The 22,058-nt window shown below is 41.1% G+C and overlaps 1 protein-coding gene and 1 pseudogene across 2 annotated transcripts in view; both read right to left on the bottom strand.

Moving 5' to 3' along the window:
• Window positions 1-4,201: 4,201 nt before the first annotated feature.
• LOC143897601 (uncharacterized) lies at window positions 4,202-7,972 on the bottom strand. The gene has a single exon (XM_077406410.1). It carries the CDS (start codon window positions 7,970-7,972, stop codon window positions 4,202-4,204), a length of 3,771 nt encoding a protein of 1,256 aa, XP_077262536.1.
• Window positions 7,973-8,436: 464 nt separating this feature from the next.
• The window catches only part of LOC143897600 (G2/mitotic-specific cyclin-B3-like), a 31,609-nt pseudogene continuing 17,987 nt past the window's right edge, over window positions 8,437-22,058 (bottom strand). Inside the window, exons 2-10 of the transcript XR_013256962.1 lie at window positions 19,061-19,230; window positions 18,597-18,916; window positions 17,855-18,335; window positions 17,611-17,748; window positions 17,203-17,264; window positions 15,990-15,992; window positions 12,298-12,544; window positions 11,872-11,927; window positions 8,437-11,711 (exon numbers count right to left, since the gene is read on the bottom strand). The product of XR_013256962.1 is annotated as a G2/mitotic-specific cyclin-B3-like (transcript). The remainder of the gene's footprint in view (window positions 11,712-11,871; window positions 11,928-12,297; window positions 12,545-15,989; window positions 15,993-17,202; window positions 17,265-17,610; window positions 17,749-17,854; window positions 18,336-18,596; window positions 18,917-19,060; window positions 19,231-22,058) is intronic.

The raw sequence follows: 22,058 nt of genomic DNA, 5'->3' as shown, positions 1-22,058 counted from the left end.
CGTGAAAATCAACGATCCGTTCGTGAGGAATGGGGATCCGCGGACCGTCGATGTAACGAGATATCATATCCGTCGGGAAATCGGAATCGCCGATCTCCGATCGCATCGGAAGTTTCTCGAATTTTATGAATGTCGTGAAATACTAATGTGGCGGGATTTTGATGATCATGAAATGTTTAAAAGAGACATTGTATGAAGCGAAGAGAGAGGCCGCATATATATGCGTTTGTAGATTTTTTCCTGGGAAGCATCCGTCGCGAAATCGGAATCGCAGATCGCCAATCAAACTGGATGTTTCTCTATTATCAAATATATTGGAAAAGAATAGAAGACGGTCGAGAAGACGGTAGAGAATATAACGTCTAATTGATTTAGACGCGTTAGTGCAACACCGCGGTTTCATCATTAAAGTAAAAAATGGATTTCGAAGAATTGCAGTTTGAAGGACATGATATGGAAGTTGAAGCAAACGATGAAGAAATGGAAGTGTCTGGAGAAATATTTTAAGTGTATATTTTCTAAAATTAAGAAACCTATACTGCTAAGAGATTAACAATAAGTGTAACAATAAGTGTAACAATAAGTGTAACAATAAAAAGACAATCAATGTTGTGTCACACACAGTGCGGAAAGTGACTCAAGAGCCGGGGGTTTTAGGTTGCAATCAAGCGGTGGTATGCAATTTTTCTATTTGTAGTTTTTGTATAATTTCTGAACGAGAACGCGAACGGGGGAGAGAGAGACCGCGCGAATGAGAAGACGCGCGCGAACGGGGGCCGGGAGCGAGCGAGAACGTGTGTGTGTGTGTGTGTGCGTGCGGGCGTGCGTGCGTGCGTGCGTGCGGGCGTGCGTGCGTGCGGGCGTGCGTGCGTGCGGGCGTGCGTGCGGGGGTGGGTGCGTGCGTGCGTACGGGAGTGCGTGGGTGCGGGCGTGCGTGCGGGCGGGCGTGCGTGCGTGCGGGCGTGCGTGCGTGCGGGCGTGCGTGCGTGCGGGCGTGCGTGCGTGCGGGCGTGCGTGCGTGCGTGCGTGCGTGCGTGCGTGCGTGCGTGCGTGCGTGCGTGCGTGCGTGCGTGCGTGCGTGCGTGCGTGCGTGCGTGCGTGCGTGCGTGCGTGCGTGCGTGCGTGCGTGCGTGCGTGCGTGCGTGCGTGCGTGCGTGCGTGCGTGCGTGCGTGCGTGCGTGCGTGCGTGCGTGCGTGCGTGCGTGCGTGCGTGCGTGCGTGCGTGCGTGCGTGCGTGCGTGCGTGCGTGCGTGCGTGCGTGCGTGCGTGCGTGCGTGCGCGCGTGGGTGCGTGCGTGCGTGCGTGCGTGCGTGCGTGCGTGCGTGCGTGCGTGCGTGCGTGCGTGCGTGCGTGCGTGCGTGCGTGCGTGCGTGCGTGCGTGCGTGCGTGCGTGCGTGCGTGCGTGCGTGCGTGCGTGCGTGCGTGCGTGCGTGCGTGCGTGCGTGCGTGCGTGCGTGCGTGCGTGCGTGCGTGCGTGCGTGCGTGCGTGCGTGCGTGCGTGCGTGCGTGCGTGCGTGCGTGCGTGCGTGCGTGCGTGCGTGCGTGCGTGCGTGCGTGCGTGCGTGCGTGCGTGCGTGCGTGCGTGCGTGCGTGCGTGCGTGCGTGCGTGCGTGCGTGCGTGCGTGCGTGTGTGCGTGCGTGCGTGCGTGCGTGCGTGCGTGCGTGCGTGCGTGCGTGCGTGCGTGCGTGCGTGCGTGCGTGCGTGCGTGCGTGCGTGCGTGCGTGCGTGCGTGCGTGCGTGCGTGCGTGCGTGCGTGCGTGCGTGCGTGCGTGCGTGCGTGCGTGCGTGCGTGCGTGCGTGCGTGCGTGCGTGCGTGCGTGCGTGCGTGCGTGCGTGCGTGCGTGCGTGCGTGCGTGCGTGCGTGCGTGCGTGCGTGCGTGCGTGCGTGCGGGCGGGCGGGCGGGGGGGGGTGCTGGCGGTCGGGCGGGTGGGCGTGTGTGTGCGCGTGCGTGCGTGCGGGCGTGCGTGCGTGCGTGCGTGCGGGCGTGCGTGCGTGCGGGCGTGCGGGCGGGCGTGCGTGCGTGCGGGCGGGCGGGCGGGCGTGCGTGCGTGCGTGCGTGCGTGCGTGCGTGCGTGCGTGCGTGCGTGCGTGCGTGCGTGCGTGCGTGCGTGCGTGCGTGCGTGCGTGCGTGTGTGTGTGTGTGACGGTGAATAATGCGGCTTATGATTAAGTATAGGATAAATTAGGATAAGTTTATATATTTAAAGCGATTAGAATTAAGTATAGAATAAGTATAGAATAAGTAATATGTACATTTGTAAAAAGTCTCTCTCTCGAATAATGCGGCTTATGATTAGGTATAGGATAAAAGGTTTCTCTCTATTTCTCTCTCTAGCAGCGCCAAGTTTTTTGACAAGAAAAATTTATGTCATTTAATAAAATATTTTTATTTTTTGTACTGTTACCTCTGTAATTCTTTGCGATGCGATTAAATTTTTTAAAATACATATATAAACTTTGTATTTAAATACCTTGTATTCTCTTGTTGGGTTTAAATATTTTAATAAAATATTTGTATTTTGTACTGTTACCTCTGTGTAATTCTTCATGATTCAATCTTTTATTCTAATTGAAGAAAAGCAGTGGTAATATTATACCTCGAAAAAACCTAAGTAACAAGTGATAGACGTAATCTTTGTATCTCGAAAAATACACTGAGAGAAAAAATTGTTAATCCCAAGTGTTTCGTGCGCGACCGAGGTACCCTCGGGACACGAAGTATGCCGGGACCACCCTGTCCAGGGCGCGGGGCAAGAACCAAGGAGGTAGCGAAAAGAGGGTTCATAAAACGCTCGCCGGGTTTTCTGACAAACACACTTTATTGCACATAGAGTACTTCTCGCATTCACGCACCCGAGCACCCAGAGCATTCGCGGGATGGCGGGACGGAAATCTTGAGTCGCTCCTTCTGTCTGCGTGGCTCGCGAAACGGAAATCTTGTAGAACGGTAGATGACCGCCCTCGCGTCCGGAGATCTTGCTCGCGGTCAACGGATATCTTGGCGCGAAGCAGACGAGCGACCGCGGTCACGAGGTGCGAGATGCTCAGGCTTTCCCTTGGTCTCGGGTACGCGATAGTGAGTTCGCTTTTTACACAATCACTATACGCTTTACATTCACGATGATGGTCCGTGTTCACGAACGGCGCGGCACGTCAAGATGGCCGCGAGAGAGGGGTCGATATCGGGATCGAGCTCCCTACGCTGAGTTATTGAGAAGTGCTCGCTTGCACTTACGCTCGGTTATCACAACACTTGTTGCAATCACGATACCCGGGCTGACTTCAAGTGACGGTCTCGTTCGCCGTCTGTACGGTCTTTTAGATGAGGATCACGGTACCGCACGCGGTGATCACGTGATCTGTTTATGCTCGTGGCCCACTCGATTGCGGGCGACAACTCGTCAATCTCGTCTGACGAGAGATATTGCGCGACGACTAAGGCCGCTCGCGACAACACTTGTACGCTCGAAACTCCCTCGCACAGGGCGTCTCGCGTTCCCCAGTACCGAACTCCTCGCAGTCGGAAAACGGCTCACTCTTCGCGGCACGAGCGAAAGAGCGATTCGAGATGTTTCACGCGGCGATCTCACGGATGCGGCTCGCGATGAAACTTGATTACGGACTTCACGCACTGGCGGTCGAGACCACTCCCGATAGGCACAATGTCGCGAACGCCCGGCTCGATGTGTCTCTTGTCGCGGCAGAGAACAGAAGAGAGCGCGCATCGATATCGATTATCCTTCGTCCCGATAGGAGACCCTCGGCGGGGGTATGGGCCTCACGAAGGGCGAATCACATCGATCCGCGATGTAACGCGTTGCGCGGTATACATATTTCGGAATACGCGTGCGCGTTTTGCAATCGCGCTGTCGAAACGGTAGCGCGATACTCGGGTGATCTCGGATAAGGTCGAGTCAAGCCCGAGGGTTGTTTGTGCTTGCGCCAGGGGCGATTACTTTCGCGACAGCGCCCTGCCACCTGATTTTACCTTAATCCTTAACATACCGCCCGCCTCGAAGCTTTAGTTTCGAAATTTTCTGACTTCGAATGTGACGAAGTTCGAGGAGGTCGATATGTGAACGCACGAAATCTTATGAGCTAATCGAACGCAACTTACATACTATCGCAGAACTTTATTTACAAGACTTAAGCAATAAGGGTAACAAGAATATCACGAACCGCCCGCCGTGGCAGACAGTTCAGCGACGCGAAGGCTGAAGAGAAGTCGAATCGTTACTAGAAGTCTCGTCAGAACGCGTCTCACAGTCAATCGGCAGCAAACACAGTTTTACTATCGGCCGTGTATACTCGGACGTCGCGGTTTTGACATTCACAACACGAATCAATCCATCGGAACCGGCGCGGCACTGGGTAATTCGACCAAGCTCCCATTTACAAGGAGGCAGTGTGGCATTCCGCAATAAAACGAGCTGCCCAACTTTCACGGGCGTTTGCAATTTTCGCCATTTAACACGCTGCTGCAACGTGTTAACGTAATCTGTTTGCCACAATTTCCAAAAGCGCTCGGTCAAATGTCGAACTCGTTGCCACCTCGACAACCGATTTTCATGCAAATCTAATAGCGATGGCTCCGGATTGACCGTGATCGCCGATCCGATTAAAAAATGTCCGGGCGTTAAGACCTCGTAATCATTGAGCGTATCTTTCAACGGAGCGAGAGGACGCGAATTAAGACACGCTTCGATTCGGCACAACAAAGTCGTAAGCTCTTTGAACGTGAGCGTGTGATTCTGGAGTACCCGACGGAGATGATGTTTCACGCTCCGGACTCCGGCTTCCCATAAACCACCGAAATGTGGCGCAGACGGGGGAATAAAATGCCATTGGACATTATCGGAAGCGGTGGCGTTGAGAAAATTCGGATCATTAACGGCTGCGCGATATGCTTGGGATAACTCTTTATTGGCTCCGACAAACGTTGTCCCGTTATCGGAGTACATTGACTTCGGCAATCCTCGACGAGCGCAGAATCGAGAAAAGGCGTCTAGAAACGCGGGTGTGGAATAATTTCCTACTAATTCTAAATGGATCGCGCGGGTTGCAAGACAGACAAACAACGCGATATACGCCTTTCGTGAACTAATTCCGCGGCCACCGGAAGCGCGAACTTGTACGGGTCCCGCGTAATCGAGACCGCAATGTGAGAAACTGCGCGATGGCGGAGACACTCGCAGGGTAGGAAGATCTCCCATGAGCTGCTGGGGCACGACCGCTTTTTCACGCGTGCAAACCACGCACTTATGAATTATCGATCGGACCGCGCTTCGAGCTCGTAAGATCCAGAAGTCCTGTCGCAGTGTTGCGAGCGTGAGCTGCGTGCCTGCATGAAGCACTCGCGAATGAGCTTGCCGAATGAGTAGAGTCACTAACGGATGTGACGCGAGTAAAATTGGATGCTTAGAATTAAACGAGATCGGAGCGTTTTTCAAGCGTCCTCCGACTCTAAGCAATCCCTCGTGGTCCACAAATGGATTTAACGATAAGAGCGGACTTTTCGCATTTAATGGTTTGTTGTTCGTATACACAAATCGATGTTGCCGCCACTGGAGAATGACAACTGGCAAATCGGGTTGAAGTTTAGGACCCGAGAGAAGATGATCATTCAATGATGATCCGTTAGAAGAGGGACATGACGCGTTGAAGACGACACGCAGATGCGTAGTTTTACTGTCTTCCCGGATAACGAGATGATGCGGAATGAAAACGCATTGCGTATCATTGGAGTCGGAAGCGGGCACTTCCCTCATGTGCCCGAGAGCTTCATATTCGCGAAGAAATTCGGAGTACTCGTCCCGTTGCGCAGGATGAGCATCGAATCTCCGAATTAACCCGTTGAGATATCTCTCGGCGATAGCGCGAGAATGTCCGATTTCGATCGGAGGGCCTTCCTTAAATGGAAGACGTACAATATAGCGTCCGTCAGGACAGCGCGAATGAGTGAGGCAAAAATGCTCTTCGCATTTTTCGTCCTCGGGAGTGAGAGTCATCTTTCGCGGAATCTCTTCGACCTCCCAAAACCGTCGGAGTTCCTGATCGAGCGACAAGGAATTGAGACTGTGATGAGCATTCACAGTATACGAAGGTCGATCGTGTGACGAGTCAACCGAGATGGCATGTGAGGCCACCTGACTAGAAGTGATAGGTCCCGATATTACCCATCCCAATATCGAATTTTGAGCGATAGGCTGTCCCACCGCCCCTTTTCGAATTCCGTCTTTAATGAGAGCGCTATACAATTCCGCGCCTACTATAATGCTAATGGGATCTGCGCTCATGGGGTCGTGGTCAGCCCATGGGAGATCCTCGAGATGAGCCAACGTCGCCTTGAGCGGCAAACGTTTTGGCGCGTATGCCGTTAGCGATTTCAAAATTAATGCGGTCGTCGAGAATGCCGGAGTCTGTTTACCTTTCGGCGAGATCGTTATTCGCGCGGCATATCGATACGTCCCGGCATTTACACACCCGACGGCCGAAACCGAAGTTGGCATTCGAATTCTCTTCAGCCGTAAACACTGCGCGAGTTTCTCGGTTATAAAGGTCATTTCGGAGCCTTGATCAAGCAAGGCTCTTACAATCACAGAACGGCCCGAAGACGCGCTAACGGTAAGCCAAGCTGTCGCGAGCAAAACATGCGAACGAGTGGTGTGCGAAGACGCAAACAATGAGCTCACTTCGCTACTGGGCGTTTCACTTTGTTTCGGCGTGTCGGTTGACGCCGTGACCTCTGCGGGTTTCGAGGAAAAGTCGGAATCTACATGGAGCAACGTGTGATGTTTTCTCTGACAAAGACGGCATAAATATTTACTGGAGCACGTTTTTGCCCCATGATTTGAACTTAAACAGTTGAAACACCGTTTCTCTTTCTGCACAAGTTCTCGCCTCTGATTCGGACTCTTCTCGGTAAATTTCGGACAAACGTAGAAAGCATGCTTCGCTTTACACAACGAACACGGCGGAAACGATTTCGCGCACACGTTAGCACTAATCTTTTGCGCATTCGAATTTTTCACTTTATCGGAGGAAGAAAGGGGGAGCTTCCAATTTTCGAGAGCTCGGATTCGGTTATCCAAGAATTTTTTAAAGTCATCGTATGACGGAGGATGTCGAGCTTCACCAAACTTTAAATTCCATGCCTTTCGCGTAACTGCATCGAGTTTTTGTGACCCGAGACTGATGAGAATATCGCTCCATAACTCTTCAGGCGTGCGATTCAATTTGTCGAGAGCTGCAACGGCGGAATTTATTTTATCGCGTAATGATTGCAACTCAAGAGCGGATTCTTTCGCGACCGCTGGCAAATTCAGCAGCGTCGACATGTGAATATTGATCAAACGACGTTTGTCTTCAAATCGCGCGTTTAACGTACTCCACGCAATGTCGAAATTCTCCGCGGTAACACTGATATCGTTCACACACTCAAGAGCGCGACCCAGAAGGCATGAAATGAGATAATGCATACGCGAGAAATTTGAGACGTCTTTATTATTAATTATAAGAGACGCAAACCGATCACGAAAGCTCTCCCATTCCTCGTACTTCCCGTCAAACGGAGGAAGGTTTATCGGCGGAAGATGAGACAAAGAAAACGCGGACGACGGACTTGTGGGGAAATGCGGCCCGAAACTGACAGACTGGTTCGGACTTACATACGGATCCAATTCCTCCAGACACTCGTGCATGTAGTCCAAGGCGGTCCTGTACTTCTCCTCGTAGACCTCAAAATGTTGATCCTTGAAGTACTCGTGATTTACTCGTTCCGCAGCAGGAATAGCGGCTCGAAGGGCGAAATGTCCATCCTGGATTGTTGCCCAGACGTCCTTCAAATCAGTGATGCGACTACGAATCTTGGCTATCGTCAAGTTTTTCTTGCCAATCTTCTTGAAGTTTTCGAGCGCGCGATTGACGGTTCGCAATCGCTGTGACTGCTTGTCGAGCAGCTGCTCACTCATGGTGCCGGTCAATGTGCTTGATTAACCTTTTTCGCTACAAGATTTGCCTCGATCCGGCTCGAAGGACCAGATGTTTCGTGCGCGACCGAGGTACCCTCGGGACACGAAGTATGCCGGGACCACCCTGTCCAGGGCGCGGGGCAAGAACCAAGGAGGTAGCAAAAAGAGGGTTCATAAAACGCTCGCCGGGTTTTCTGACAAACACACTTTATTGCACATAGAGTACTTCTCGCATTCACGCACCCGAGCACCCAGAGCATTCGCGGGATGGCGGGACGGAAATCTTGAGTCGCTCCTTCTGTCTGCGTGGCTCGCGAAACGGAAATCTTGTAGAACGGTAGATGACCGCCCTCGCGTCCGGAGATCTTGCTCGCGGTCAACGGATATCTTGGCGCGAAGCAGACGAGCGACCGCGGTCACGAGGTGCGAGATGCTCAGGCTTTCCCTTGGTCTCGGGTACGCGATAGTGAGTTCGCTTTTTACACAATCACTATACGCTTTACATTCACGATGATGGTCCGTGTTCACGAACGGCGCGGCACGTCAAGATGGCCGCGAGAGAGGGGTCGATATCGGGATCGAGCTCCCTACGCTGAGTTATTGAGAAGTGCTCGCTTGCACTTACGCTCGGTTATCACAACACTTGTTGCAATCACGATACCCGGGCTGACTTCAAGTGACGGTCTCGTTCGCCGTCTGTACGGTCTTTTAGATGAGGATCACGGTACCGCACGCGGTGATCACGTGATCTGTTTATGCTCGTGGCCCACTCGATTGCGGGCGACAACTCGTCAATCTCGTCTGACGAGAGATATTGCGCGACGACTAAGGCCGCTCGCGACAACACTTGTACGCTCGAAACTCCCTCGCACAGGGCGTCTCGCGTTCCCCAGTACCGAACTCCTCGCAGTCGGAAAACGGCTCACTCTTCGCGGCACGAGCGAAAGAGCGATTCGAGATGTTTCACGCGGCGATCTCACGGATGCGGCTCGCGATGAAACTTGATTACGGACTTCACGCACTGGCGGTCGAGACCACTCCCGATAGGCACAATGTCGCGAACGCCCGGCTCGATGTGTCTCTTGTCGCGGCAGAGAACAGAAGAGAGCGCGCATCGATATCGATTATCCTTCGTCCCGATAGGAGACCCTCGGCGGGGGTATGGGCCTCACGAAGGGCGAATCACATCGATCCGCGATGTAACGCGTTGCGCGGTATACATATTTCGGAATACGCGTGCGCGTTTTGCAATCGCGCTGTCGAAACGGTAGCGCGATACTCGGGTGATCTCGGATAAGGTCGAGTCAAGCCCGAGGGTTGTTTGTGCTTGCGCCAGGGGCGATTACTTTCGCGACAGCGCCCTGCCACCTGATTTTACCTTAATCCTTAACACCGAGAAATATTTAGTTCGATACGTTCAACTAAACATGTTAATTAGTTAACTAAATATTAGTTGTTTCAACAATTTATTTTGTTTCTTAAATCAAGAATTAATTAATTCAACTAATGTTTAGTTAACTATCTAAAATGTTTAGTTGAACGTATCGGACTAAATATTTCTTAGAATTGACAAATTTTTTTTCTCAGTGTATGTTCTCTGTAATTGGCGCTGTAATTTAAAAAGAGATATCATTTCTTTTTTGTAATTGTAATAATAGATCACTTGATAAGGTAACGTAATTTTGCGATGTGTATCACTTGAGTAATAATTTTTTGGAAATAAAAATACTACTGCTTAGGTTTTTTCGAGATTTTTGGAGATACAAAGATTACGTCTACCACTTGTTACTCCGGTTTTTTCGAGATAAAGATAGTACTACTTAGGTTTTTTCGAGATTTTTTGAGATACATACAAAGATTACGTCTACCACTTGTTACTACGGTTTTTTCGAGGTAAAGATACTACTGCTTAGGTTTTTTCGAGATTTTTCGAAATACAAAGATTACGTCTACCACTTGTTACTTAGATTTCTGTGAGGTATAATACTACCACTGTTTTTTTTCGAAGTAACGACATATACACTACTATGCGTGTACTTGGCGCCTTTTTTTACCTTTTTTTTTTAAAGGTAATTTTGTACAGATATCACGCCTTTTTGTAGTATTACGCATTGTATAAATATGTACAGGGTCTTATTTCGAGGTATAATACTACCACTTTGTTTTTTTCAAGGTAACAACATAATACATATATACTACTATGCGTGTACTTGGCGCATTTTTTACCTTTTTTTGAAAAAGGTTTAATTTTACTTCACTTGTGAATATTATTATATTTGTGCATAGATCTATCGTTTCGCACTGTTTTTTACCATACAGCTTACAACTTTGCAGTTAACCGTTCGAACCCATAAACCAGTAAAGTGACTGCTCATAAATACCGATGCCTAACGGACGATGTATATTTTAACGCGCCACATCTATTTACATGGCAGTATCTCCGGTGAAACCTGTCGCACAATCATTTCGTGTAATCATGTTCGTATTATCAATCGGCGATCGGAAGTACAATCTTAAAATATCTTTCGTCGTGAAAGACATCGAAAAAAGATTAAGATTAATTACGGGGAGATAGGCTGAAAAGCAACGCACACGGTCAACTACCTTGAGGCACAAGATAGGGACAGTATGTTGCGTTCGTTCCAATTACTCTTAATAAATGTGCAAAAAATTTGCCATATTCAATGATTCTCAGTACATGTCTAAATAGAGTTAAGCATATTATATGAATTAAATTTAATATACGCAATTTAATAAAATTTAGTCATTGTTTAGAGTGTTGAATTGATATTATTACTCAAGGCACGGTGGTCCCTCGGAACAAAATTTTGTAAATATGAAGCTAATTGCTTCAAAATCATGTGACAATAAAGCCTGCTGCGACAAATGTAAAACATTCAATTTAGGTTGATGAATCTGTCATCGCGTAGGATTTGCATCTCTCCTCTCAAAAGGTGTCTTACTCTTCCGTAGATGGTGAAGCTAAGCGAACGGAGTTACGCACAAAAAATTTTTCACTGGGAAAAATTTATTTGGTTTATAAGGCAATCATGTAAAAAAAAAACAGATAAATTTAATTTTTTTTCCTTTAAATTTTGAAAACATCTTTTCATTTACGAGCAATTTGATCGAGCACATGTGCATTACTTTTCAGTCTATTCTCGCTTATTGAAAAAACCCGATATGAAATTTCGGGTTGAGAATTCATCTCGCAAGGTACAAAAGCGTGGCGCTAAAATAAATTTTTAATAAAAAAAAGGAAAAGAATTAGTAAAATGACTTATACAAATAGCAAAGACTGTAAAATGATATAAAGATTACTGCGTCATATATGTATATAAATAATAATAATAATAATAATAATAATAATAAAGATAATGAGTCAATATACTATCTAGTGTACCCGTAAAAAACTCAATGAAGTTTCGCGACAAAATTTTTTGACATGCATTTGAGATTTTTTACGTTTTTTACGCCTTTGTTTCACGCATTATACAATTTAGAGACCAGCGCCGCTATTCGCATGCTAACGATCACTTAACTAATGTCTAGGTTGTCCAACAATTCAATACGCGACTAGTCTTAATTTCTAATGCCTTGTTATCAAGATGATTCATCTGCCTGTATTTATATATTGAATTTGGAGTACTTTTTTTGACTTACAAGTTACTTCAGTACTCTTCCTATTTATATGTCTAAAGTCTCTTTTAGGGGCAGCTTTGCTATTTTAAAGAAAATCCTAGAATACAAATAAAATCGAATAAACATTGGTTATTCACGAAAATATGTTTCAATATATGTATATATAAATTATGTATAATATAACGTGTATAATATATATATAAAGTGTAACATGTTCAATATATAAAAAAAATACATAGCAAAAAGTAAATACTTACTTGTGACTGTACTTGCTGTGGACAGTCTTTAAAGACGTTCTTCTCTCGTCCTTATACTAGAGAAAATCGATTTTCTTAGGATTTTCTTGAAACTGTGAATATACGTTAATTTAAGTGTGCTTTATGCGTGGTATAAATTTCAGTACCTTTTCCGGTATAGAAAATAAAAATACTGAGCCTCAAAGTTTCAAAAAAAAATTTTTTAATTTAATTTTTTTAGTTTTGGCATTTTTTCCTTATAGAACTCGACGAGAGGAGCAACTTTGGTCCTCTTAACCAACCTCGTATCTCTTACTGTTTGGCCTGAAAAACCTTTTCATTAGTAAAAGTTGAAACTTTGAAGCTCAGTATCTTGATTTTTTATACCGAAAGAGGTACTGAAATTTATACCACGCATAAAGCACACCTAAATTAATGTATATTCACAGTCTCAAGAAAATCCCAAGAAAATCGATTTTCTCTAGTATAAGGACGAGAGAACGTCCTTAATGCTTCTTCGTGTTTCCTATGCAAGCTCTGGTTTAAAAGATCGCAAATATCTCTTATGTCGTCAAGTTTATAACCGCTATAGTATTCTAATATTGGATTCCATCCTCTTAAGTCCTTCATTAGCAACGCGAGTAACAACGCCGCCGCTGCCATTTTACTATCGCTAAACCTGATCAATTTAGTGCTCGCAAAGATCTGCACATTTCGGGCCGATTTCAGAAGCGACGCCTACTGTTCCCCCACTACCGCTCGATCTTCGACGGCCGAGCCGCCGCGGCGCCGGCGCCGCTCGCGTTTGTCACGCTGTCCGCTCAGGAGCGTACCGGTGGAAAAAATATACTAGGATCGTACTTTCCGCTAATTAAATTTTAACTTAAAGTTTTCTATTAAGTATACTGTTATATACATGTTTTATAATAATATTATTATGAATTGACGTAATTTTATAATAATATAGTTATAATAACGTATAATAATTTCAACAATAGATTTCCACATCACCCATGAGGTACTATTGCTGATGCGTTTTTTTTTTAAGTGGTTTCCCCAGTAGGCCTATTCCACTAAAAAAGAAGAAAATAATAATTAAGATAAAAATATATGGCTCGGCAGGAAAGAAAGTAAAATTCTCTATCGCAAAGTGTTTTATAAAAAGGAATAAAAAATCGTGCGAAGGAAATAAAAACTAATTTACATGAAAATATTTTCTACTTAATTAAAAAATAAATATTTAATTTCTGGGTTGTTTGCACGATTTAACTAATGATGGTATATCTACAGAAATGTTGGAAGAATTAGTTAGCATCAGTGAGGATAATGATGCATCACTCAAAGCAGATCGTTTATTATTTTTTATTAGTTTCAATTTTGAAAAAGAACGTTCACACAAATATGTGGAGCCAAACATGGAAAAAATTCGAAGACCAAAATTTCTGAGAGATGGATAATGCGATGCATTTAAAATTTTAAAAAAATCGACTCCTTTTTCTGTTCGCGTTTTTAGAGACACATCACATTGCAAATCACAAAGTTCTGCTTAAAGATTTAGACTTTGTTCCTCGATTTGCACAGTGAGAGGATTTTCGAAAAGGATTAAATCTTTTCTAAGGCTCTCAAAATCTTTGAAACGCGTATCAAATTGTTCTATGAGGGATTCTATTAAAAATATATATTTCTTGAAATTGCAACTTATGCCATGTTCTTCGACGAGATTTTTGCAAGATGGATAAAAATGAAAGGTGTTGTTTTCTATATGGCTCTTAAATAATACTAATTTTCTTCTAAACGAATCAATGTGAGAAACTAATTGCGAAATATTTTGCTCGGTCTTTTGCAGCTTTAGATTTAAATAATTCAAATGATTCGTTATATCTGTTAAAAGTGCGAGTTCGCAAAGTGAGTCTACATTTTGCAAAAAAGATATAAATTCGTCATATTTTGTATCAGATAGATCTTGCAAGAAAAGGAGGATTTCTTTTCTTATAGCAAAGAACTTTTCTAGGCATTTACCTGCACTGAGCCACCGAACTTCGCAATACAGAGGCACATCTGTATAAACTGCGTTATGCTCTTCGAGAAAGAGTTGAAACTTCCTATGCAAAAGAAATTTGTGACCGCCTTTAACAGCATTAATAATTTTAGTGACGACTTGCATTGCATTACACAGTTTAACAACTTTCCCACATAATGCTTCTTGATGAATAATGCAATGTATAAAGGGGATTTTCAAATCTCGCTGCTTTATTTGACCGAGAAGTCCTTTTTTTGATCCTGTCATTGCTTTTGCGCCGTCAGTAACAATCGCTGAACATCTTGAAAAATCAGTACCAAATTTTTCAAGAGTTTGATTAACAGCATTGAAGATATCGATACCTGTTGTTGTTTCATGCAATGGAACGAAATCTAAAAGCTCCTCGACATATGAAAAATCGTTTTGCACGATTCGAGCAAAAATGCTCAATTGACTCACATGTCCAATATCGGTGCTTTCATCGAGACATAACGAATAAAAAGAACAAGACTCTAATAAAGATTTTAATTTTTCTTGTAAAGAAGAAGCAATGCAATTTACACGAGATTTTACAGTGTTTGGGCTTAATGGAATGCTAGCAGCTTCTTGAAGAGTCAATGATTCTCCGAATGACTGTACTGCTGTAATAAGGCATTTTTTCACAAATTCACCTTCCGTAAACGATTTACCATGTTTGGCAATAACATGAGATATGGCATAAAATGCAACAAGAGCTTTTGTTGAAGTTATAGTATTATTGGAATGAGAGACCGAACTACGACTTTCCCGATTAACTAATTTTAATCCCTCAATTAAATTAAATTTTTCCTGGCCCACATATTTCGAATATTCACTGACATGTTTATTCTCATAATGTCTATCAACAACATACTTTTTAACAGTAGAGGGTTGATAACCACACAGAAGACAAGTGGTTTTATTACAAATAAATGCGAAAAAATTTTCTTCCCATACCTTGTCAAAAGGTTGCTCATACTTTTTTTTACCATCCATTCTTCAAGTGTATATGAATATGTCAAAGAAGAAAGACATAATATACACAGATACACTGTAAAATATAAAATATGTACAACATATATCAATAAATATTAAAATACATAATATTTAACATGTATCGCTGTCACAGATAGCATTATATCACACACAGCACCATCACATGTAACACTATCACTATTGCACAAAAAAGCACGTTCACTTTCTTATCAATATATGTCTTCGAACTTTATAAACTTACACAGGACTTGCGCACGTCGTGAAACGTTAGTGAAAACCATTAAGAAACAGCGCATCTTCCTGCTGTGGTTGATAGTCATTTGTTTTATCTTTTCTAAACTGCCTCATTACAGCAGTACAGTCATTCGGAGAATCATTGACTCTTCAAGAAGCTGCTAGCATTCCATTAAGCCCAAACACTGTAAAATCTCGTGTAAATTGCATTGCTTCTTCTTTACAAGAAAAATTAAAATCTTTATTAGAGTCTTGTTCTTTTTATTTGTTATGTCTCGATGAAAGCACCGATATTGGACATGTGAGTCAATTGAGCATTTTTGCTCGAATCGTGCAAAACGATTTTTCATATGTCGAGGAGCTTTTAGATTTCGTTCCATTGCATGAAACAACAACAGGTATCGATATCTTCAATGCTGTTAATCAAACTCTTGAAAAATTTGGTACTGATTTTTCAAGATGTTCAGCGATTGTTACTGACGGCGCAAAAGCAATGACAGGATCAAAAAAAGGACTTCTCGGTCAAATAAAGCAGCGAGATTTGAAAATCCCCTTTATACATTGCATTATTCATCAAGAAGCGTTATGTGGGAAAGTTGTTAAACTGTGTAATGCAATGCAAGTCGTCACTAAAATTATTAATGCTGTTAAAGGCGGTCACAAATTTCTTTTGCATAGGAAGTTTCAACTCTTTCTCGAAGAGCATAACGCAGTTTATACAGATGTGCCTCTGTATTGCGAAGTTCGGTGGCTCAGTGCAGGTAAATGCCTAGAAAAGTTCTTTGCTATAAGAAAAGAAATCCTCCTTTTCTTGCAAGATCTATCTGATACAAAATATGACGAATTTATATCTTTTTTGCAAAATGTAGACTCACTTTGCGAACTCGCACTTTTAACAGATATAACGAATCATTTGAATTATTTAAATCTAAAGCTGCAAAAGACCGAGCAAAATATTTCGCAATTAGTTTCTCACATTGATTCGTTTAGAAGAAAATTAGTATTATTTAAAAGCCATATAGAAAACAACACCTGTCATTTTTATCCATCTTGCAAAAATCTCGTCGAAGAACATGGCATAAGTTGCAATTTCAAGAAATATATATTTTTAATAGAATCCCTCATAGAACAATTTGATACGCGTTTCAAAGATTTCGAGAGCCTTAGAAAAGATTTAATCTTTTTCGAAAATCCTCTCACTGTGCAAATCGAAGAACAAAGTCTAAATCTTCAAGCAGAACTTTGTGATTTGCAATGTGATGTGTCTCTAAAAACGCGAACAGAAAAAGGAGTTGATTTTTTTTAAATTTTAAATGCATCGCATTATCCATCTCTCAGAAATTTTGGTCTTCGAATTTTTTCCATGTTTGGCTCCACATATTTGTGTGAACGTTCTTTTTCAAAATTGAAATTAATAAAAAATAATAAACGATCTGCTTTGAGTGATGCATCATTATCCTCACTGATGCTAACTAATTCTTCCAACATTTCTGTAGAAATACCATCATTAGTTAAATCGTGCAAACAACCCAGAAATTAAATATTTATTTTTTAATTAAGTAGAAAATATTTTCATGTAAATTAGTTTTTATTTCCTTCGCACAATTTCTTATTCCTTTTTATAAAACACTTTGCGATAGAGAATTTTACTTTCTTTCCTGCCGAGCCATATATTTTTATCTTAATTATTATTTTCTTCTTTTTTTAGTGGAATAGGCCTACTGGGGAAATCACTTAAAAAAAAAACGCATCAGCAATAGTACCTCATGGGTGATGTGGAAATCTATTGTTAAAATTATTATACGTTATTATAACTATATTATTATAAAATTACGTCAATTCATAATAATATTATTATAAAACATGTATATAACAGTATACTTAATAGAAAACTTTAAGTTAAAATTTAATTAGCGGAAAGTACGATCCTAGTATATTTTTTCCACCGGTACGCTCCTGAGCGGACAGCGTGACAAACGCGAGCGGCGCCGCGGCGGCTCGGCCGTCGAAGATCGAGCGGTAGTGGGGGAACAGTAGGCGTCGCTTCTGAAATCGGCCCGAAATGTGCAGATCTTTGCGAGCACATCAGAGAATGTTCCAGTATGTACCGAGCCAGAGTTAACGTGGGCATAGACACCTTGGCACACTATTTTCAGATAGTAGTGATTGAATTAGTATACGTTTATATAGATTCCATTTGAATAAGACGGATATTTTATTAGAGAATCTTCTACAACCTGATGTTTTAAAAATTAATATATGTACTTCTTTCTACAGTAAATATTATGTTTAGTTGAGTACATAAAATTTACATATTGAAAAAGAAAAATGTCAAGCGCTTTTGCTCAAACTCCAACACGAGAATTCAACACGAATCTTCCACTTGCTAATTGCTACTATAATGTAAAATGCCTAATATATTCATTTAAATCCTGGGACAGAATAATTTCTGGGATACCCGATATAAATTATTAACTTTGTGAATATCTTACCCTGGCATAACGCCAAAGAAATCTGTAAGAGAGAGGTATTCCCAGGTCAAAATTGACTATTTTTAAATTGATCAGCTCCCTTTGCGTGTAAGCGCCGTCACATATATAAAAATCTTCCACTATTGGTGGTATTTTTTCCTAAAGTTAAAGTTAAGAATAAGTTTTTGTTATTGGGTTTACTGCTCGACATGAGCACAATTTTATCAGGCAAAAATTTGTGTAGCATAGATATTATAAAACTTACGTCAAACTTGCTCGCTATGAAAAGACTCGCAGCGCCGAGCAGTTGTAGAGTCTCTTTCCCGACTGTCATCTTTGTTAGGTATAGATCGACCAGTTTTACAGCCAGATATAAGGTCTCGTGATTCAACTCAAACGACTCCTGCACCTCGACCATCCAATCGACTAGTAACGCTCTCATCCATTGCGAGAGGCATACTTGCCGATCCATGTAATTGCCGATGGGGAATAGGCGTTCTCGTTCTTTCAGATACTCGAAGATGTCCATCGCATAGTGTGACACCTGGTACGGATCTAGCCAATACTCAACATCAAAATCCCATTGGACACCTTCGGGTAATTGTCTTATTACAGGTATGGCGATCAACAAACTGGCGGCCAAAACCTTATCCTCACTCGCAGAAGGCGATGGTTCCACTTTGTTCATCTTTCTCCGTTTGTTTTTCCACTGATTTCTCCCTTTTCTCATTTGTTTTTTCATCAACCTGTATATATTTAGTCTATTAGTACTGCATACACGGAATAAAGTAAAACAAAATATAGTAAATTGCATGATAAAGTATATTATACGGTATGAACCTATCTTAGTTTAAGGTATAAATTTAATTTCATAAATTTTTAAAGAAATTATCTTTAGAAATCTCTAAGTTTTTGATAAGTTTTCTCAAATAAATAAAAAATTGAAAGAAAATGTAAATTCTAAAATATTGTACGTAATAATATATTGCAGAAAATATATTGTTTACCTTATTGCTGCTCCTACGAGTCCTTATCACGCTATCTGTAATATCTTCTAAAGCACTGACGTACAACAAATTATCCTCTGATCTCTCCAAATCTGAACTCATTTTATTATTTACAACTTTGTTGGCAGTCTCCGTTTTATCATCTTTTTTTATAATATAGGCTTAACACGAGGTACTAGTTTTGCTTTTGCCGATACAATTTTTGATACAGCAACGTCTGCAGGTTTCTCTGGCAAAGCAACGTTACTTTCAACTGATTTGGTTTGAGTAACCATCTTTTTCAATGTATGGTTCTGCCCTGTCAGCGATGTGGTAATGGCCTACCAAATGTGAAATAATAAACATTAATGTAAATATTACAATGCTGTGTTTGGGATAAATTAAAAAAATAGTGGTTTGATTTTCATGAAGAAAGAGTGGACGTCGACATAACAATCGAGCTAAAAATTGCATTTAAATCTTACCACTAAATCAAAATATACATTTAAATTTTGATATAATAATTGTGTAGAGTAACATTGGTGATGTTTGCAAAAACGCATCTTTTATGTGATTTTTCTTTAAACGGCGAAACTTCCGCTTTTTGCTTGGCGCGAGTTTCTCTACCAACATTGGGTTGTCGTAATACATTGCTCTGTAAAGAATTTTGACTTCTGGTCGTTATTCCGTTATATCGAAATAAATTTTTCTTGTAAAAAAACTTGGCGCTGCTAGACTTTGAAACATTAAAATTTAAACATTAGTATTAAGATTTTTGATTGAATAAAAAACAATAAACATAATTTAGGAAAGAATGCGACAGGAGTAAAAAAACAGCGCCAAGTTTTTTTACAAGAAAAATTTATTTATTTTGTTTTAATTAAATATTTTTATTTTGTACTGTTACTTCTTTAATTCTTTGTAATTAAAATGATTCTTTGTAATATTAAAAATTTGTTAAAGAGAATTAAGAAGCTATTATCACTTGGGTTTAGAATAGGAAGACCCTTGAATAGGAATACGAAAATACCACTTGGGTTTTATTTCTTTAAAGTAGTTGCATAACAATTATCTTTCAAAGCAATATACATATTCTCTTTACAATTGGCGCAATTTAATTTAAAGATTTCACATCTTTTTTTGAAATACATGTCACTTGAGTTAAGTTAGGTAATATAATTTTGTGAAGAAAAAAATAAAGATTTCACATCTTTTTTTTTAAATACATGTCATTTGAGTTAAATTACGTAATATAATTTTGTGAAAAAGATATAAAGCTACCACTTATAGGTTAGATACATGTCACTTGAGTTAAATTATAGGTAATATAATTTTGTGAAGAAAAAATAAAGCTACCACTTAGGTTAGATTTTTGAATTTACAAAATACTACAAACACAAATGACAAGGCGCATACGACATTGGGCGACAAATTTCTCGTGCGACATCGAGTTTGTGGCACGGTTTGAAATCGCGCATCAAAAATAAAATAGGCGACACTAGATCACATGTGGCATACTATACATGTCGCTTTATATAGTGTTGCCTCAGTGGAATTGCGCCTTAATAATCTTATTAAGAAAAATTAAAGCTACTACTACTACTTGGGTTGTTTAACAACATACATATTGCTTGTGTATTTGACGCCTTTTTTACCTTTTTTATAAAAATAATTTGTATTGAAATAAGCACGTGAGAAAAATTGATTATTGCATGGATGAAGGTTTCCTTCTTCTACATCTTGTATATGTTTTGTTGGGGATACTATTTACATAATATCGCATAAAACGTTTTATGGCATTAATACATGGCATATCGCCCTTATATTTCTCTCTCTTGTTCGTGCATCAAGCATCAAGTCAATTGTTGCGACCCAGTTTGGCAGCGTCATCCTTTCACCAGTTTTAAGTGGGGAAGTGTTTCGATCCATTCCACCTTCAATTTATACTTACATTTCTTTCAATGAGAAGATCGCAAAACTTCGCATATGCGTTCTGTTAAGATCCACTTTAATAATTATTTACTCTATTTACAATATAATATATCTTTTTTTTATAAAAAAAATTGTACAATAACAAAGTTTCTTTTAACAAATATAAAATATGTTTACATGTTCAAAGATCAATATTAGAGTATAATCAATGTTGAAGTATAATCTGGAGGCGAGATGTCTATCATTATTTGGCAATGAAAAGCAAAGATATTTGCCAATATGAATTTTTCGCGCAGTTCAAGGATTTAGGCAATCAAACGACTTTCTATGGGAAAGGGGAGTACCACGCAATATTTGCTGGAGGTTTATAGCGTCTGATGTACGCAATGTCACTTAATGACAAAATTGTTTAGTTGATAAAAATTTCATGCAATGTCTGTGGAGAGATAATAAATGTATTAGAACATAAAAATTTTAATTAACGCAATAAAAATAAATTTAGATTAATTAAGTTAAGTTAATAAATTTGGACAAAACAAATTATATGTAAGAAAAATTAGTTTTATTTGAAAAATTATCGACGATGTTGATTTCTCATTTAAAAACGCGTGGCAATGTAACTGTTCTTTTAGATATTTTTTTGTAGATTCAACAAATAAAAATTTATTTTAGTTAACAGTTCCTAGTAATTCATTTTGTGGACAAAGTTATGAAAAAGATTACGTTATCAACATAAATGTATATGAATTAATAATTTTTTTTAAATATTGACAAAAAATAAATGAAAAATAACACATGCAATATATTGTTGTGTTTTAGTTTATCAAAATTAAAAAAGTATATAATATGCAGTCATCGACTACTAATTTTTTACGTCCAATGCTAAAAACAAGGAGGTGCAATTTAGAGAACTTGTCGCAACGTAGATTGTGCAATGTATGCCTACATTTGCCGTTATCATGTACAATGTAATCACAGGTTACGTACCGGAACGAAGTTTCACCGTATTCGTTTTAGCTACTTTCTTGACTGTACTATCTGTATTTAAAATAAAGCGAGTTTATATGTAGATCTGCTTTAAGCAGAGAAAGATGAAAGTACAGAGAGTGTAATTGTAAAAAGTCCCCCTCTCTCTCTCTCTCTCTCTCTCTCTCTCTCTCTCTCTCTCTCTCTCTCTCTCTCTCTCTCTCCCCCCCTTCTCTCTCCCTCTCTCTCTCTGTCAAAAGAAATAGATCTCTCGTTAATAATCCTTATACTGGTCATTAAAAATACATAGAGGGAGTGTAATCTATGTAAGGTATCCTGGACAAACTTAAAGAAGAGACGTTGAAGTGCGTTATATATACAGGGTGTCCCATTTTAAACGTCCCATGCAAATATCTTTATTCCATAAAAATATGGAAGATACGGAAAAATGTTCTAGACAAAAGTTGCATGTTTGAAAGGGGTTACATGATGAATATATGGACTTGACTTTGAGTGACCTTTTCAAGGCCAGGTCAATGTGATCGATGTTTTCTTAAATAGAACTTGTTTTTTCCTTGAGATGAA

The sequence above is a fragment of the Temnothorax americanus genome, unplaced genomic scaffold (genome assembly GCF_048541705.1).
Source record: "Temnothorax americanus isolate GAGA-0224 unplaced genomic scaffold, ASM4854170v1 Scaffold203, whole genome shotgun sequence".
NCBI lineage: Eukaryota > Metazoa > Arthropoda > Insecta > Hymenoptera > Formicidae > Temnothorax > Temnothorax americanus.
This window is presented reverse-complemented; position numbering and strand designations above follow the sequence as displayed.

What these genes read in the sequence shown, in the direction of transcription:
- LOC143897601 (XM_077406410.1), bottom strand. Translation starts at nt 7,972, where the DNA reads ATGAGTGAGCAGCTGCTCGACAAGCAGTCACAGCGATTGCGAACCGTC.